General features: G+C 41.3%; 1 protein-coding gene across 4 annotated transcripts in view; it reads left to right on the plus strand.

The window, feature by feature from the left end:
• The window catches only part of MYO18A (myosin XVIIIA), a 410,894-nt gene that overhangs the window by 329,005 nt on the left and 68,187 nt on the right, over nt 1–13,702 (plus strand). For all 4 annotated transcript variants that reach the window (XM_073565477.1, XM_073565478.1, XM_073565479.1 and 1 more), the window contains 5 exons: nt 1,578–1,689; nt 5,643–5,770; nt 8,621–8,775; nt 10,765–10,888; nt 13,474–13,674. In XM_073565477.1, coding sequence (XP_073421578.1) covers nt 1,578–1,689; nt 5,643–5,770; nt 8,621–8,775; nt 10,765–10,888; nt 13,474–13,674 — 720 coding nt within the window. The remainder of the gene's footprint in view (nt 1–1,577; nt 1,690–5,642; nt 5,771–8,620; nt 8,776–10,764; nt 10,889–13,473; nt 13,675–13,702) is intronic.

Consider the following 13,702-nt stretch of genomic DNA (forward strand, 5'->3'; position numbering starts at 1 on the left):
CACTTAAATCTTCCCAGTCTGTAACACCTGACTTCCACTCATTGTCTTCAGGTGATGGACTTCTGTCAACCCGACCAGCTCCACTACCCTCAGCCACCACCAGAGGGAGCCCAAACTCAGAAGTCAGGTTAAGAGTGTTCACAACGCTGTACTTTGTACAGTCATTCTGCCCTGACAGTCCCTTTAAGCCTGATAGGTGACTTCACCTATTATAAATGGAGGAGCCTGTGTCGGTGTTGTCTGCTGCCTATAGAGGTGTTACTTTTCATTATAGTCTCGTCTGTGATGATAATGAGACTGCTGAAATTTTTTTTTTTTTTTTTGGGGAACCGGAATTGAGTCTACTATAAAGCCTAGTGGCTAATGTGAAAATGGCATAAATTTTGATTTTTATTTAGGTTGTGTTATAGAATTTAGTAAAATACATTCAAGCACTGTGTGAATACTGCCCGCCTGTGTGAGACTGCATTTGTACGCAGTAGCCAGGCGTATTTTCCTCTCTAACTGCTTTCTTCTTACGTCTCTCGCTGCATTTCCGGATGTATTAATGTTGTGAGTGAAGTCAGAACAAATGAGGCAGGATGGAGAATGCGTGCGGTCGAACACACTCCAACATACTTGTCTATGGGAAGCGAGATCTGTCAATCAGAAGCATGGGGGATGGCCCCAGTAGGCAAATAAAGAGGCGTGACAGTGCACCGAACTTTGACACGCCAGTGGTGCACTTAATCCTCGTTTTGCTGGGTTTCCTTTCTAGGGCCTACCATTCCTGAGATACTCCCAAAAAACAGAATACAAACTGAAATGTTAATTTACAGTTAAACCACTCAGCCTATCTGCCCCAAATTTGTCACACGGGTAAATCAGGAACCAGGTTTCAACTCTGGAAGATCTATCAAAAAATGGAATATGAAGGTTAATATTAATTTATGGCCAAATGACGGGACCAATCTGCACAAAATATGGCTTATAGATAAATTGGGCACTTCTGAGTGTTTCACACCAGTTTTCAGTTCTCTACAGACTACCATTGCCAAGATGTTCACACTATAAAAAAAAACAATGGAACACCAACGCAAATTTGCCAGTAAGGTAAATTCAGAACTTTGGAAGGTTTCACTCTGGGTTTTATCTTTCTAGAACCGATATGTTTTCATCATGTCAGTAGAAATCAGCTTTTTTAACCACACATACAAATAGTTGTTCCAAATAAACCTGTGCGAAGCAGGACAATAATACTAGTAATATCATATGTGCTGGGGCCATACTGACAGTTTAATTGAAGCAGATGCATTAGCTGCTCTGCAGATCTACCCAAATCTGCTCATTCAGACTTGCTCATCTTCCTATGAGGTAAAGTTGTCATTGACCGACAGGGTGTTCTCATCTGATCCAGCAATATGTCTGTAAATTCATTCATTACACCGACCTTCCTCAGAAATTTTGTTGTCAGGTGTGAATATATTGCTTATTTTTTTCATCAGGACCTGAAAAAGCTTAGAAGTTAGTGGCAAATCTAATCTGTTGTATGAAGATCTGCTTAGTAATGTCCTGTAATGAGTTGTCTTCATGTCTAGGCCAAATATGATGCGCTCAAGAAGCAGATGGAATCCATGGAAGTAGAAGTAATGGAGGCCCGACTGATCCGAGCAGCGGAGCTAAATGGAGAGATGGATGATGATGATTCGGGTATGGTCACCTTCAATTACACATTAGTATCGTACTACAGAAGGAAAACAGTCCCTTCACTGTCACCTGTACCCAAAGATAGACTGTTGCTGTACTTGAACATTGATTTTCAGGGTGGCATCATATAAAGGCAATTGGCAGATCATCTTTATTTTCAATAAGAGCTATTTTTCATACTTTTTCCAATTGCATTGCCTTTTAATAGTTTTAATCGTTTTAGAAGACCTGAATAAAGTAATCTTGCTCCAGGAAATATTATATATAAAAACATTAACTGCTTAAAGGGGTTTTCCCATGAGCCAAGTTCATTTTAATAAATAGATCTTGGAAATAATAATTTACACAATTGGATGTGTTTTTAAAAAAATGATGTTCCTGTGCTGAGATAATCTTATAAATTTGCCCCCGCTGTGTACTGTGTAATGGCCGTGTCTGACCGTGCAGGAACATGGTCTGATCATATCACAGCTCCTGGGAAGGGAGAAAGGAAAAAATATTCAAACAGGACAGCAGGGGATCACTGATGATGCTTTCTGTGAGGTAAAAAATTTTTTTTCAAAACAGGCAGGGAAATGCTTGATCTCACATAAAGAATCAGCTGTTTTCCCCTGCTGTCCTGTGTGTGTGTGTGTACTTATTTTCTGATCTGATATTAATGACTATAAAAAGGATAAAGATATGCCATCAATATGTAAATAATGGATAACCCCTTAAAGCCGTTAGTGGGTAGGAAAGCTGGAAACACAATGCGCGCCATAGGGACTAATACGGATATAATAAGGTGTAATGTGGGCAAATGTTCTCACCTGATGTGGTTGTGAAGAAGCTGGAGAAGATTGCGTTAAAATCTGCGCTGTCGACAGGTCGGTGATGAGGTGGAAACAAATTCAGGAATGCTGTTTATTCGGCAATGTGTTTCGAACGATCACACTTCTGATCGTGTTGTGTAGGCACAACTCCTGTAAAAGCTCAATATCTGTTGCACACATACATGTCCAGGACCCTCAGTTTACACAGAACATTATGCTCAGTGATGAGGCACACTTTTTTTTTGGGTGGGCCATTTATATGGATACACCTAAATAAAATGGTGACAATTTTCTTGCGTAGGGTGTCTTGCATTGAAATCTGCTGCAATGACCCGGATACTGCGTTCACCATACATCAACACAATTTCTGTCCGCTACTCACATGTTATCCTCTGCAACATGTCAATGGCTGTAAACAAAGAGAAACTTGTAAATAACTCATGAAAGAATAAAGTTACGTTAAAACCAAGCACAGCATCGTTTTTCTTGTGACATTCTCAATAAGTTTGATGTGTGTCACATGACCCTCTTCCCATTGGAAATAATAAAGTTGGATCCAAAATGGCCGACTTCAAAATGGCCGCCACGGTCACTTGAAAAGTGTTCCCCCTCCCATACACTAAATATATATTTTAAACACACATGTTTTAATACAGTATTACTGTTGCTATTATTACTTGATAAAGGCTTATATTTTATCAGTATATTACTTGTCTGGATCTTCATAGCTTTCCATCGCTTTGGGTCGCTGGCTGTTTTGCATATTACTTACACACATACACACACACACACACATTGTGAGGGGTTGACACACTTGGCTTCAGGTAGTCACAGGAACCGTTCTGGTAAAGATTCACCTGCTGGTTTATTGTGGATAGCATAAACCTTGGCAGGATTCAGCAAAATAATCAGAGCCTTGCTGCCATAATGGTAAAACAAACAAAAACACAGTCATTATAAGTCTATTCCCTGCAGGGTTCACCTGCAGTAATCCTGCACAGTCCTTTAGCTCCTCCAGGTGCTATGTGGGAATTCCGCTCTCCCAATACCCCACTGACTCTCATGGCCAGGGATTTAACACCATTGTGATGGTCACATGATCTTGACCTCACACAGGTCGTGGCAGGACTCTGCATGTGGAGATATGGTGGACCTCCGCCCACCCGCTCTATGAAGGTCCACTAAAACCAGCCAAAGCATACATTCCTATTAGCCCTGTCAGCACTTAGCATGCTGGAGGAAAAAACACTCTGGTTTTACATCACTGACCGCAGTAGGTGCAGTGACACGTATTTCCCTTCACATACTATGCCAGTGACTCTGTCACAATTTACATATACATGCACATGCATATAAATACATACGCATATATATGCATACATACATATACACACATACATGCAGACACACACACATATATATATGCTGCTCAAAAAAATAAACTGGACACTTAAACAGCAGAATATAACTCCAAGTAAATCAAACTTCTGTGAAATCAAACTGTCCACTTAGGAAGCAACACTGATTGGCAATCAATTTCACATGCTGTTGTGCAAATGGAATAGACAACAGATGGAAATTATTGGCAATTATCAAGACACCCTCAATAAAGGAGTGGTTCTGCAGGTGATGTCACAGACCACATCTCAGTACCAATGCTTTCTGGCTGATGTTTTGGTCACTTTTAAATGTTGGTTGTGCTTTCACTCTTGTGGTAGCATGAGACGGACTCCACAACCCACACAAGTGGCTCAGGTAGTGCAGCTCATCCAGGATGGCACATCAATGCGAGCTGTGGCAAGAAGGTTTGCTGTGTCTCTCAGCGTAGTGTCCAGAGGCTGGAGGCGCTACCAGTAGACAGATGGGGGTTGTGCTCACAGCCCAACACCGTGCGGCCCTGCAAAGAAATGCAACCCCCCACCATTACTGACTCATTGCCAAACCGGTCATGCTGAAGGATGTTGCAGGCAGATCGTTCTCCACGGCGTCTCCAGACTCTGTCACCGTCTGTCACATGTGCTCAGTGTGAGCCTGCTTTCATCTGTGAAGATGAAGTCCGCCAGTGGCAAATTTGCCAATCCTGGTGTTCTGTGGCAAATGTCAAGCATCCTGCACGGTGTTGGGCTGTGAGCACAACCCCCATCTGTGGACGTTGGGCACTCAGACCATCCTCATAGAGTCGGTTTCTAACCGTTTGTGTAGGCACATGCACATTTGTGGACTGCTGGAGGTCATTTTGCAGGGTTCTGGCAGTGCTCCTCCTGTTCCTCCTTGCACAAAGGCTGAGGTAGCGGTCCTGCTGCTGGGTTGTTGCCCTCCTACAGCCACCTCCACGTGTACTGGTGTACTGGCCTGTCTCCTGGTAGCGCCCCCAGCCTCTGGACACTACGCCGACTGACACATCAAACCTTCTTCCCACAGCTCGCATTGATGTGCCATCCTGGATGAGCTGCACTACCTGAGCCACTTGTGTGGGTTGTAGAGTCCGTCTCATGCTACCACGAGTGTGAAAGCACAACAAACATTCAAAATGACCTAAACATCAGCCAGAAAGCATTGGTACTGAGATGTGGTCTGTGGTCCCCACCTGCAGAACCACTCCTTTGCTTCCTAAATGGACAGTTTGATTTCACAGAAGTTTGATTTACTTGGAGCTATATTCTGTTGTTTAAGTGTTCCCTTTATTTTTTTGAGCAGTGTGTGTGTGTGTGTATATAATATATATATATTTTTTGTTTAGGTGTATCCATGTACATGGCCGTATATATATCTAGATAGATATAGACACACACACACAACTATTTGCACACAACTTTTGCAGGAAACCATAAGCATTACTTTTATTATTAGTCAAAACCTTAAATGGTATCTGTCACCAGGTTTATGCAGCCGAAATGGAGCATACACTAGGAATTGAGACATTGATTCTAATGATGTATCACTTACTGGGCTGCTTGCTGTGGTTTTAATAAAGTCACTTTTCTCTGCTGCTGGTCCAGTAAGTGATGTTTTCCTTCCCTTTTTATGCTGCTCTGAGATGTATAGTACAATATAATTTTGTACATGTTCTATTGAATGGTTTGTTTCTAAATCCTAAACTTCAAGTTTAATTGACTTCATTTTGTTTGTTTTTACTCCTTACAGGTGGAGAGTGGCGGCTCAAATACGAGCGATCTGTACGTGAGATTGACTTCACAAAAAAGCGGATGCAGCAGGAATTTGAGGATAAACTGGAGGTGGAACAGCAGAGTAAGAGGCAGCAGGAGCGCAGAGTAAGTCTGGGTGTACTTTTTTTTAATTATTTTAACCCCTTCCTGACATTTGATGTACTATACCGTCCATGTGCCCTGGGCCTTAATGCCCATGGACGGTATAGTACGTAATAGTGATCAGCTGCGGTCACGGGGGGAGCGCAGCTGATTGCGGCTGGGTGTCAGGTGATTATCACAGCTGACACCCGGCACTATGTGCCAGGAGTGGTCACGGACCACTCCCGGCACATGAACCCCCGGCACGCTGCGATTAAACTTTATCGCAGTGTTCCGGGGGCATAGGGAAGCATCACGCAGGGAGAGCAGCTGAGAGCAGGCGCTGAGAAGCCTACTACCCTGCCTGTCAGATTGCTGATCTGACACAGTGCAGTGCAAAGTGTCAGATCAGCGATCTGACTTTATATAGTGATGTCCCACCCTGGGACAATGTAATAAAGTAAAAAAAAAAAAAAAAAAGAAAAAAATTAACATGTGTAAAAATAATTTTTTAAAAATTCCTAAATAAAGGCAAAAAAAATATTCCCCAATAAATTCATTTCTTTATGTAAATAAAAAAACAATAAAAGTACACATATTCAGTATCGCCACGTCCGTAACGACCTGCCATATAAAACTGTCCCATTAGTGAACCCCTTCAAAAAAACAAGGCAAAAAACAATGCTTTTTCATCATACCTCCAAACAAAAAGTGCAGTAACACGCGATCACAAAGACAGATATAAATAAACATGGTACCGCTGAAAATGTCATCTTGGGCGGGTTTCCACCGTTTGGGCACATCAGGGGCTCTCCAAACACAACATGGCGTCTGATCTCAATTCCAGCCAATTCTGTGTTGAAAAAGTCAAACGGTGCTCCTTCCCTTCCAAGCACTGCCATGCGCCCAAACAGTGGTTTACCCCCACATATGGGGTATCAGCGTACTCAGGACAAATTGGACAACAACTTTTGGTGTCCAATTTCTCCTGTTACCCTTGGTGAAATAAAAAATTGGGGACTGAAAGATCATGTTTGTGGAAAAAATATGATTTTTCAATTTTATGGCTGTACGTTATAAACTTCTGTGAAGCCCTTGGGGGTTCAAAGTTCTCACCACACATCTGGATAAGTTTCTCGGGGGGGGTCTAGTTTCAAAAATGGTGTCATTTGTGGTGGGTTTCCTCTGTTTAGGCACATCAGGGGCTCTCCAAACGCTACATGGCGTCCGATCTCAATTCCAGCCAATTTTGCAGTGAAAAAGTGAGACGACCCTCCTTCCCTTCCATGCTCTGCCATGCGCCGAAACAGTGGTTTCCCCCCACATATGGGGTATCAGTGTACTCAGGACAAATTGCACAATAACTTTTGCAGTCCAATTTCTCCTGTTACTCTTGGTAAAATAAAAAAAATGGATCTGAAGTAATTTTTTTGTGAAAAAAAAGTTAATTTTTTTATTTTTTTTAAACATTCAAAAAATTCCTGTGAAGCACCTGAAGGGTTAATAAACTTCTTGAATGTAGTTTTGAGCACCTTGAGGGGTGCAGTTTTTAGAATGGTATCACTTTTGGGTATTTTCTATCATATAGACCCCTCAAAGTGACTTCAAATGTGATGTGGTCCCTAAAAATAAAATGGTGTTGCAAAAATGAGAAATCGCTGGTCAATTTTTAACCCTTATAGCTTCCTAACAAAAAGAAATTTTGGTTCCAAAATTGTGCTGATGTAAAGTAAACATGTGGGAAATGTTACTTAAGTTTTTTTGTGTGCCGTATCTCTGTGATGTAAGGGCATAAAAATTCAAAGTTGGAAAATTGCAAAACTTTCGCCAAATTTCCGTTTTTTTTTTTTCACAAATAAACACAAGTTATATCGAAATTTTACCACTAACATGAAGTACAATATGTCACGAGAAAACAGTGTCAGAATCACCGGGATCCATGGAAACGTTCCAGAGTTATAACCTCATAAAGGGACAGTGGTCAGAATTGTAAAAATTGGCCCGGTCGTTAACGTGCAAACCACCCTTGGGAGTAAAGGGGTTAATATCCCACTCTTTTTGCTCACTGAAGACTGGACACTGTGTATGTGAAGATGAATGCTACACTTCTAGTGTAGACTTGATATTTCTTGGCAGTGTCTTATATAAGAGAACAAATAACTTTTTTGCTACTGTGAGCACGTCATGGTCTCATAATTATGCAGGTTACTATCACAGATTCCCTGATATTATCTGGCTAGGCTGCCATGTGAATCCGACTTATATAGCCAGAACAGGTCCCAGTTAACTCGTTCATCAACCAGCAAAAGACCGTGCAACACAAGTTTATAGAAGGCAAATTGTGCAAAATTTTTAACTAAAGGGAATTGTGAAAATTTGTTTTAAGTTAATGGAAAAAAGCGTGTGTGTGTGTATTATATATATTTATATATATATATATATATATATATATATATATATATATAATATGTGTGTATATATATATATATATATATATATATATATATATATATATTATACACACACACGCTTTTTTCCATTAACTTAATATATATATATTACAATCTACACATAAAAATATGAAAATTATATATTCATGTATACTGTACATAATATATTTTTACACCCAGACTCAACCTTGGATAGCCCGTTGAGTGCATTAGAACTGATTGTTAGTGACGACATAGGGATGTGTTTGGTATAATATTAGTCATTTTCTATCTTGATCTTGAATGCATTGAGTGGTTTGGTGCTGAATGTGTCTCTTTGTGTAAATTGTTATAAAACACTTGACTCCTGGGGGTCCAGAGATGTCTCTCCCCTCCAGCAGCCGTCCACTTGTGTCCTCTGTTCATAAACTTTTCTCCGTTTTAGCTTGCAGATCTGCAGGCAGATAATGAGGAGTCGCAGAGAACGTTGCAGCAACTCAAAAAGAAGTGCCAGAGGCTGACGGCCGAGCTACAAGACACCAAGCTTCATTTAGAAGGGCACCAGGGACGTAATCATGAACTTGAGAAGAAGCAGCGAAGGTCAGCGATGCTATAAGTTCTCTGTGACTCAGTACTGATTTTCAAAGGAAAAAGGAAAAAAAATGTGTATTTGAAATGCTGCCCTCTGTTGACTAGCCATATAAAGCGGAAGCATTGTTCATTATTGCATAGCTACAATTTTATTTGTAATATCTGTCTTTATTGTTTTGTATTATGATTGTGCCTCATCATGTAAAACCCCTCAATCCTTTATGTAGATCATCATGGCGTCTCATTGTATCGAACTCTTTGAACGCTCCTATTTGATTAATCAGATGCCTTTATGAGATGCTCATCACTGGATTCTCCTGCTACTAAAACCCCAGCTGTAATCTATAAAAACACTTGGAAGCAAGTGTTTAGTTTCCGTACAGCGCCTCCGCAGGGCAATGTAATCATTACACTGTTCCCATTTAAATCAGTAGACTATCTTTGTAAATCCTTCTAATGCATTGACTGGTACTTTGGAGCGGGATATACCCTAAGCTCTGTTTAGGGTCTGGAATTAGGAATGCCCCTCTTGTAACAGAATAATTAACCTGGGGCATATGATGGTGACACATTAGGTTTCGCATCTTTTGGTTTAAATGACTTTTTTTATAATGAAAAATGATAATTTTTTTAGATTATGTATGCGATCTTGCTGGTATTTTTTATATTATTTTCTTACTTCCACCGGAAACTTTTTGTTAAATTAAGAAATATACTCCGTTTTATAGTCTTAGCTTTGTTGGGACCTGTAGTTCTTCAGCATGAAGGAGTTGTGGGCACTGTTTTCACACAGCTTACAAAAAAAAGGGAAAACAATGAAAAGATAGACAAAAACAGGCATTATTGTATATAAAACACTTATTTGAAAAACTTTTTCCTGCAATGACATGGCCGATTTGTCCTGCGGTCGTCAGTAGTTGTGGTCATTGCGTCCAGGCTTCAGTAAGTCCAATCATCATACGCTCTGGATAGCGTCTTCTCCGGGAAACAGTGCGATCTTTACGAGTGTGAGCGAGTAATGGTGTTTGTGCTCATTAAACAATCTGATTTTGATGACCCTTTAAGTTAATTAGTAAATTGTGTTAGCCACATAATTAGTGCGGTAATTCTTTTGCTTAAATCCTTGCATCTATAAAAATAGATTCTGGCAAAGCAAAAAAAAGTTTTCAGGTTATTTAAAGCTGCCTTAGACTCGCATTAGTGTTCGTCTCAGTTCTGTTACTTTTACAGAACAATCTTGCAAAACTTTTTATTCCTAATATCTTCAGTAGTGATGAGTGAACGTGCTCGGATTAGGTGTTATCCAAGCATGCTCAGGTGCTAACCGAGTGTCTTCGGCGTGCTCGAATAATACGTTCGAGTTCCCGCAGCTGCATGTCTCACAGCTGTCAGACAGCCACAACACATGCAGGGATTGTCTAACAAACAGGGAATCCCTGCATGTGTTGTGGCTGTCGCACAGCTGTGAGACATGCAGCTGCGGGGACTCGAACGTATTATTCGAGCACGCCGAAGACACTCGGTTAGCACCTGAGCATGCTTGGATAACACCTTACCGAGTACGTTCGCTCATCACAAATTTTCAGCCATCTTTAGCTGGCCTCCCTTCTGTTAGCTTACCTTTTGTTCTTTTTTCAGTCTGGAATGCAGTCCTACCCAATAATGGCTGATGTAGCCATTCAGACACATTATACTACTATTGCAAGGAGCTAAAATTGTATCAAGAATGGCAGCATTGGCTCACATGGCCATGCTGGATATTAAGAAATTAAAAAAGAAAAATAAGCTAGTTGGGCTGAGCTTTACTAGCTAAACGTGCAAAAAAATATTAATTTCTACATTTATTATTCATTGTATTGAGCAGATTTCTCCCTTGGTGACTGAGAAGGTCCTCTCCTAAACTTTCCCTAACATTTAATGACCTTTCTCTCCTGTATCGGTGTAGTCATGTCTATGTCTAGAGATGCCGCACACTTTTAACCATGATATTTCTTTCAGGTTTGACACTGAGCTGGCGCAGGCACAGGAGGAGGCACAAAGGGAGAAGATCTTGAAAGAAAAACTAAGTCGAGAAAAAGATATGCTCACGTCTGAGGTGTTCAGCCTTCGACAGCAGCTGGAGGTAAGACCGCTAAACCTCCGAGGGCTGACTTACAGGGGTGTTCTCAGGATGATGATTCATTGGCGAACCGCCCTCAACTTGTTCTTTCTCTGGAGGCAGTGCTCTCCTGAAGATTGACAGTGCAGACCAGCATGGTTGCACCACTGACCTAAACTGATCTCTCTCCCAGGCTGTTGGCAGATGCTGCTTTGCCTTTGTAGCATGGTAGAAGTGCAGGCGGTCTGAGGCTGGTCAGAACCAACTATCTGGCCCACTTCAGAGTGGTGTGAGCAGGCTGTAAAGCATATGGCCTCCTTGGAGCCACGCATTCCTTGCCTAGGACACTGGTGATACTGGGACTGCAGGGCGGCCACTAAGCTAGGAAATGAGCTCTAGACTATTAAAAATAAAAATCCTTCCATTCTTGAGAAAGGACAGGGTATGTAATACGAGGTAAATAGAATAGTTGCTTGTTTTTACAAGATCTTTGCAATTTTGCAGAATACATATGAACAAATAGTAGTGCATAGTAAAAGTTGTTGTCCAGCCCTTCTCACCCAGTGTGACATTGGGGGAAGACCCTGCTATATGTCTGGTGCGACAACTTGCCTAAACTTCCATCCGGCGCCCAGCACAGAGCGCCGTCTCCCACATTGAGCATCCTAAGAAGTCTTATCTGTGTAGGAGCTATTCTTATTATGAATTATTATAAAACGTCTACATACAAATGCCGAAGGAAAAGGTATGGACTGCACATCCAAAAATCATATCTTCATCAAAAATTTACAAAACCAAACTTGAGGTTCTGAGTTTATCATTCTTATCAGACTGTATCAAGCCCACTGCCATGTGATGAAAGATGAGTTTTTCTGCTCCTTTCACTTGGTGTTGGTGCTGTGTAGTGGTCCTAGTTGCTGTGCCTGTGGGGCAGTGTGGCCTGAGTCATGAGGGCTCAGCCTTGCAGCATGGTAGGGATGCCCATCCATCAAACAGTTGTTCTTGCCACCAGAAGGGCTGATGATCACTCATTATGGTCGAAATTCGACTTTTTGGACAACTCTTATCTTATTTGTATGGGGACCTTTAAGTCTTTGGTTTGCAGCTATAGCTCTAGCAGTCATAACCAGGCACTGGTGGCATTGTAACCAATGTATGACACGATTATGTGAAGAATGTGGATAGATCTATATGAAATCATTTATGAAAGGCAACATTTGTCTAAAAGACACACATATTATTGGATGCTGAAGCTGTATAAGGGAATTGCACTGTGATCATTTCTATCCTAAATTGTTCCTTTAGAAAATCGAATAGTTTGTGACTGGAGAAATGGAGGATAATTATTGTATTTTAGGAAGTGGAAAAAGATGGGCTATTCCGACACCTGAACAGTTTTTTGTAGCAGCCTTGCTTCACTTTTTATTCTCAGAATCTAGGCTGCCATAATAGTATCTGTATTCTGCAGAGCACATGGATTATATTAAATAACATACAATATGAATTAGGGATCTTGTTAATATTACAATCCCTTAAAATGGGTTCTCCACTCCTAGGACAACCCCTTCTTGATCTAAATGTTTGGCCCCAATAAAATAAAAAAAAGCTTATACTCCTCTGCCCTGCTGGCACTGTTCCAGTGGTGTCAGCACTCGCGGTCTTGGGTCTCTGGTGCGGTTGCATGACACCTGGTGCCCGGCGCCCGATCAGCGCTGGTGTCACTGTCCCCACCTTCATACGAATTGGGTGCCGGGCACCACATGTTATGCAATCGCATGAGATCCTCGGAACTGCGAGTGCCGACACTGCTTCAACGCCACTGGCTATCGGGGCCAAACATTTAGATCAAGAAGGGGTTGTCCTAGTACCTTTTCAAGGGTTTTTCGGTTCCACTCACATTCTCTTTAATAGATGAGTGGTGCTGGAGACAAGTGCCTGCCAGGAGGCATGCGTGACCGGTAGGTATATTGCATTCGTCCTATTCTAATGAATAGGACAGGTTCTCCTGATGCCTGCCGATGGCGCACACGACTAGTGAGCTGCAACCCTTTACGGTAACAATGATGTTGTAGTTTTACGTTAAAGGTCACAGTTAATATATGGCTTTTGCATTATGAGCTGCGGCTAGATGAATTATTATCACTATATGGTGTCTAAGGAGCCTGTAATATGTAGTTTATCATATTACCACCTGCCATTACCACGTCTCTCCCGCTGTATGATTTTCTGACCATTCATGTACTGGAATCAGTGAGCCTATGTGACATTAAAAAGACTCTGCTTCATGTATAAATACTGGCGCTGCATGGCATGCTTATCTCAGCGGGATAACATTTTATTCTCTCTTCCGCTAGCTTAAACTTCTTAAAAATCAATAAGCCAGTGCTTTACTGTAATTTTGCCATTTTTATACCTTCCCTGATATTTGCTACAACAGAACATAACCCATCTTTTTCCAATAGTAATTACATCAGTCTTGCAGCAGGTTTTCACTGGTCTCAGGTCATCATTCAATATGTTTTGAAGATACTTTGTTTATAAAATTTCCGTATACAAATATCCGTTTTATCTTTCTGACACATTTCTGCGATTGTACATTTCTTTATCAGGAGAAAGACTCAGAGATTTTAGTCGTCTCACACAAGGTGGATCAGCTGGAGGTGGAACTTCAGGATATCTCCTCTCAGGAGTCCAAGGATGAGGCTTCTCTGGCGAAGGTCAAGAAACAGCTCCGCGATTTGGAAGCCAAAGTTAAGGACCAAGAAGAAGAACTCGATGAACAAGCGGGAACCATTCAAATGTTGGAGCAGGTATGTCGACCGAGGCCAATAGCTAGGA

This window comes from Dendrobates tinctorius, unplaced genomic scaffold, assembly GCF_039654945.1.
Source record: "Dendrobates tinctorius isolate UK_male_01 unplaced genomic scaffold, ASM3965494v1 ptg000016l, whole genome shotgun sequence".
In the NCBI taxonomy this organism is placed as follows: Eukaryota; Metazoa; Chordata; class Amphibia; order Anura; family Dendrobatidae; genus Dendrobates; species Dendrobates tinctorius.